This window comes from Oryzias melastigma, linkage group LG21 (assembly GCF_002922805.2).
Source record: "Oryzias melastigma strain HK-1 linkage group LG21, ASM292280v2, whole genome shotgun sequence".
Classification (NCBI taxonomy): Eukaryota; Metazoa; Chordata; class Actinopteri; order Beloniformes; family Adrianichthyidae; genus Oryzias; species Oryzias melastigma.
The window spans coordinates 27,992,715-27,998,147 of NC_050532.1; the positions used below are offsets into that span (position 1 = coordinate 27,992,715).

Genomic DNA, 5,433 nt, shown 5'->3' on the forward strand with positions numbered 1-5,433 from the left:
ATAAAAAACCGTAAAGTCTTTTTTGACAATGTTCAACCCTTCGTTCTCTTTGGGGTCCAGATGACCCCACTTTTAATGCAAACAAGCCAAAGAGAGCGGAAGGACTACGCAGGAGAGTTGAAACGCCTCAATCTTGAGGACCCATCCCGACTCCGGAAACAACAAACTTAGGTTTCTGTGACTGAATCTGTAATGTTACGAGGACGTTGTTGATAAAGTTATAAACACACTGGATTCAAGTGTATTATTATAATTAGAAATTCACTATGATTATGTAATATTTTATTTTGCTGTTTTATCCTCCTCACCTTATGAGTCGGAGAGGCTGAAGGTTTTAAAGTTAAAGGAAACCTTTCATGGGTTCTATACGAAACCTAGAGAAGACTGTTTACTCCGGCTGCAGACTTCCTTCAACCCGTCTGAGTTCAGGTTCTGGTCCAATCTGACCTAAGATCAGTGACTGTCTCTGATGAAGCAGCAGAGCTGGAGAACTTGAACGGACCGGGTCGGCCTTCCGGGCTCAGATACTCACTGGTGATGGCCGAGGCAGAAGGCCTGGATGTTGTAGGGAGACCTGCGATGGCTCACCCGGATCTTCTCGTCGCGGTCGGCGGTGATGATGAACCGGTCGTCTGGAGAAATGACCTGGAGGTGGGAACAGAGGAGCGGGTCAGGGTTCTGGACTCAGAGACCCGACTGGATGTTCTCATCAGAGCAGTTCTGCTGAGTTCTGGTTCTGCTCAGCTTCTTTTCTCCTCCCTGTGTGTCCCGTGTTGCTCCGTACCACAGCCAGCAGCATGGACAGGTGACCCAGCTTGAGCTCGCCGTCTCTCTGCGCCGCCGCCACCGAGAAGCTGTAGACGTCTCCAGACTTGTCCGCCACCAGCAGCTCGTCTTCGGCCTGGCTGAAGGTCAGCGCCGTGCACCTCCTGACCACCCACCTGCCACGCAAGCAGCCGTCAGAGAGAGTCGGGTCACGAAGCCGCAGGCAGCGGACCGCGGGGGCGGAGCTCACCTGGTGCTGATGCAGGTCCACGAAGGCTCGCAGCCAAACAGAACCAGCCTCTTGGTGTCATCAGTCAGCGCCAGCAACCTTCCAGATGCAGACGCAGCGAAGGCGAGCACCTCATCGTTTCCCGTTTCCTCCGCCCCGTCACTGAAACGAGAGGACTCCGGGGTTACCTGAGTTTCCCATCAGCCTCTGCTCCTCCGTCCCTGTTCTCACCTGGTGTCATCGCCCTTCGTCTGTTTGGGCCTCTTCTCAGCGAGGCTGCAGTCGAACACAAACGCCTCCCTGCAGGTAAAAACAGGAAGTGGTCATTTCACAACCTTCAGGTGTGATCCAGAGGAAGAGGGCGTGGCCACCTGCTCAGATCATCATAATCAAGATCGGAAATGACTCTCATCTTCCTCATCCCATTTATTCTAACCACCATCATCCTCATCATCACCATCTTCTCCTTTTCAACCACTTCCGGTCAAATCTTCCGTTAGAAGGAGCTCGCACTAGTTTTGTTTGTATCACGTGACTGAAGAGCCCAGCGACTAAAAGAGGAGCACGCGGGGGTCCGTAAAGCGTCTCGCAGCTGGCTGTCGGCGGCGCGCGCGCGGCTCTCACCTGTCCTCCTTGGTGTGAACCGCCACGAGCTTCGTGCCGCAGCTGGTCACGAGCCAGTCTCCACAGAAACCCAGAGTCCTCATGCTCCCGCGCGGAACGACAGACACGCGCGTAGTCTCCGAAGTCGCTTGTAGATGACGTCACGGCCGGGCTTCCCTCCAGACTCTTCTTCGTGTGTTTTATGTTCCTAAATGACGAACAGAGAAATAAACTGAAACCGGATCAAACACGAAACGTTTACTCGCTTTTCGGAACCAAATCAGATTCGGTGAGGATTTCCTAACAAGCCGAACCTCCTGGTGGGTGTTTATTTTTTCCAAACACGATGTTCACTCTCAAACCTTGATAGTGGGAGGGGCTGAGGGCGTGGCCCGACAACCCCATGATCCTATTGGTCAGTCCTGTAGCTGTCCTCACTCTGATTGGCGGGAGGTTCGGTGGATGTTTCGCGTTACATCACAGGTGACGTTCGGCTCTCCTGGACCGTCAGGTTCGGTTCGTGCTCCCCGCGCTCGTGCTCGCGCAGCAGAAAGATGGCGGCTGCTCTGCTGAGGACGGGACGCCTGATCCGGATCAGAGTAAGTTCGAGAGGGTTCTGGGTCATCCTGGTTCTGCAGGTTCTGATCTTCAGAACTGAGCAGCGAGTCCTGCAGAGATCCGAACCGCAGGTCCGGTACTGTCAGGTATTTTTGGACCTTCTAGCCTGCGAGGTTCTGCTAAATGGACTGACACCATAAAGCCTGAGGTTCTGTTAGGATATTCCCGTCCGGGACCGTTGAGTGTGCTGCAGAGCCGTGGTACCGACAGCCGCCTCAGCTGTCCGGAAGCGTCCCGGCAGCTGGGCTGCATGGAGCTCCGGCATTTCTGGAAGCAGGAATTCCAGACTGGAAATAGAAAGAACACTGAGCTGCTGCATTCTGGGTTCAGGCCCGACAAACATCTGCAGGCCCAGTTTGGACCTGACAGGTGTTCTCCTGCACACAGACAAACACATGGAGGTGAACCGACAAAAGAGTGGTTCTGAGAAGTTCTGCTGGTTCTGCAGAACCACGCCTCCTCCTCTAACCACACTTTAACTCCTCACAGATCTGCCCTGGTTCTGTTGGATTCTGGTAGAACCTGGCTGAAGCTGGTGTCTGTCTTCAGTGTTTGCAGGCTCAGAGCTGCGTGGGTCTGGTCAGAACATCGGCGTCCTTCAGCACCAAATCTGGAGGTTCCAACAAGCCGACCAAGAAGAACCGGCCCGGTAAGACGTGGAGCTGCTGCATCACGCCATGGCAGAAGCTGCTCAGACTCCTCCCCCTTTGTGGTGTCAGCATCATTGTTCTGCCACAAACAGAGGCACAGATTAGGAACTCCAGGCTTTTCCAGTAGGTGGCGCTATGCAGAGCAGGTCCTAAACTCAGTGTCTGCAGTTCCAGATGTGCAGAGCTGTGGAGGACTAGGTTTAGCCTGAGGAGGGGGCTGATGGTCGGGGCTCTGCTTTGTCAAAAACAGCATTTAGCTCCTCCTACATCTGAAATATGAATTTTGGATTTTGAAACTGAACACGACCGAGCGGCTCACCCAACCTCAGGTCGAGTGGAAGTTGTGGCGACATGTTTAAGTTTATTACTGTGATGAAAAAAGGGGGCGGAGTTAGACGATTGATAGGTGACCATCCAGTTATGACACAGGTCAGGACCTTCGGGTAATTCTATCCGGCCCTCCAGATCATTTGATCTTATTGTTATTAATGACCCGATGTTATCTTGAACTCATTTCTAACTTGTATAATTTTGACAAAATATATTTTTATGGAGAGTAAAATATTGAAAGTTATTTAAGGTTTAAGTTGATTTATTCTGGAATAATATTCCTGCCTTTTAAATATTCATAATTATGTTAAAAAATCACGGTTTTATAGTTTTAAAAATGTAGTTTTAGAGTGTTGAATAAATGTTTATCCTGTTCGACCCGCGACCTCAGGTGTGTTTTGGATTTTGGATCCTGTTCCTTTGAGTTTGACACCTCTGAGTTATGAGCTCTGAAAGCTCTCCGATGGGCGAGGTTTAAAACTGACGGTTAAAATAACTAAAACTCCCAGAGTTTTAAAACAGGCTCTGTTCGTAGAGGAGCGCCCCCTGCTGAGTAGAACGCTGTAGACTCCAGTTTAAGGTTGTGTTTTTAAAAAGATCATTTTAGTGCCTCTTAATGACCACTGAAAGGGGAGGAGTCAGGCTGAGGACCTGAGGCGGTGCTTGTTGGTTTCACTGTAGCGGTTCTAGAAGAACTGGACCTCATGTGTCTTTATACCAATTTTCCGTTTAAACGGAGCTAGTTCTCGTTCCCTCTCCGTTCCTTTCATAGAAACCTGTTTGTTCTTCAGACTCGGCGCCACGTCAGAGCTGTTATTACGCCGTCTATCACGCTTCAGTTCACCTGAGCAGAAAAACTCCGGCAGTCTGTAGACACAGAGGAGGTGGTTGTTCCTTCCTTTCACCCCCCCAGCACCGTCCGGCGGTCCGATGGGGTCCAGCACTTCTTTAGAGAACTGGGCACCGATGTTCTGGAGGTGGACAGCCTCAGAACCACCTCTGGGTCTGGACTTGAACTGGTTCCAGCTCAATGGCAAAGGTCCAGCTTTCTGAGTCTGTCTCCTCTGAACCGAACAGCACCCACGCCTCATTACATTCCTGGTATTCAGGAGCCGATCGGCAGTGAGCGAAGATCCGGTTCAGTGGAGCTGCAGGCGTTCTGTGGCGTTCAACGATGCTTTCAGCACAAGCAGCTTCTGCCTGACGTTCCCTCTGTCCTGCAGGTTCTGAGGAAGGCCCGTTTAGAGTGTGCACGTGGTGTCATTCACACGCTAGCTTCAGTCTGCCTCCCTGCAGAATCTGGGCATTCTCCCACACAGACCAGTGGTCCTAAAGCCAGAAGAGTCCTGTTCTTTGATCCATCAGTTCTGGAGCAGCAGACTGACTGGATCCGTATGAATCAACCCACGTGCACGACCAACCAGAACTCGCCAAAGTTTTTGTAGAACTGTGATGTGATGTGATTATTGTGCGTTGGTGTTGCACAGTTCTGTTTCCATCAGTAACTCTGTCTGCTTGCCCCCCTCCCTCCTTATCTAGACAAAGCCAACACCAAAACTTACTTCGATATAGAAAAGCTCATTCAGCACAAGACGGTTGACAACCCCAAGAAGGAAGTCTCTGCAGCGGCACAAGCTGTGGCCTCTGCTGTAGCACAGCCCCCGCCTTCTGCTGCCGCTGCACCCGAGCCACTGCAGGCCACACCCCCTCCCACAACCACAGATGGACCTGCGGCAGCTGCTGAGGCTTCTCCGCCTGTTGTGGAGAGTAAAATTTCCCCAAAGCCGTTGGAGGAAGCAGCACCTGTTGAAGCTGTGAAAGTGGCCCCAGAGCCAGTGTTGGAGCCAGCCGCGGTCGAAGCTGCTGCGGTTGAAGCTGCTGCAATTGAAGCGGCACCTGTTGAAACAGCCCCGGAACTGGTTGTGGAAGTGGCCCCTGAGCCAGTGTTGAAAGTGACCCCTACTGAAGCGGCCCCGGAACCAGTGGTAGAAGCGGCACCAGAGCCGGTTGTAGAAGCCGCCCCCGTTCAAGCAGCCCCAGAGCTGGTTGTGTTAGCGGCCCCTGAGCCGGTTGTGGAAGCAGCCCCCGTTGAAGCGGTCCCTGAACCGGCTGTGGGAGCGGCCCCCGTTGAAGCGGCCCCTGAGCCGGTTGTGGAAGCAGCCCCAGGGCCGGTTGTGGAAGCAGCCCCCGTTGAAGCGGTCCCTGAACCGGCTGTGGGAGCGGCCCCCGTTGAAGCGG

At 52.6% G+C, this 5,433-nt stretch overlaps 2 protein-coding genes across 5 annotated transcripts in view; one reads left to right on the forward strand and one right to left on the reverse strand.

Annotated features, from left to right (window-relative positions):
* Positions 1-1,753, reverse strand: part of wdr4 (WD repeat domain 4) — a gene marked incomplete in the record, with an annotated part of 3,737 nt that extends 1,984 nt beyond the window's left edge. The window contains 5 exon segments of the mRNA XM_024287090.2: positions 533-645; positions 785-941; positions 1,016-1,156; positions 1,226-1,294; positions 1,619-1,753. Of these exon segments, the coding sequence (XP_024142858.1) occupies positions 533-645; positions 785-941; positions 1,016-1,156; positions 1,226-1,294; positions 1,619-1,701 (563 nt within the window).
* A 309-nt stretch (positions 1,754-2,062) lies between these two features.
* si:ch211-140m22.7 (uncharacterized protein LOC570370 homolog) overlaps positions 2,063-5,433 on the forward strand; it is a 6,631-nt gene continuing 3,260 nt past the window's right edge. Inside the window, exons 1-4 of one of the 4 annotated variants that reach the window (XM_024287088.1) lie at positions 2,063-2,196; positions 2,765-2,864; positions 4,735-5,248; positions 5,327-5,433. In XM_024287088.1, coding sequence (XP_024142856.1) covers positions 2,152-2,196; positions 2,765-2,864; positions 4,735-5,248; positions 5,327-5,433 — 766 coding nt within the window. In that variant the 5' untranslated portion in view covers positions 2,063-2,151. Of the gene's footprint in view, positions 2,197-2,764; positions 2,865-4,734 lie in introns of all 4 variants that reach the window. The other 3 variants (XM_024287089.1, XM_024287087.1, XM_036209620.1) reach the window with 3 other exon arrangements.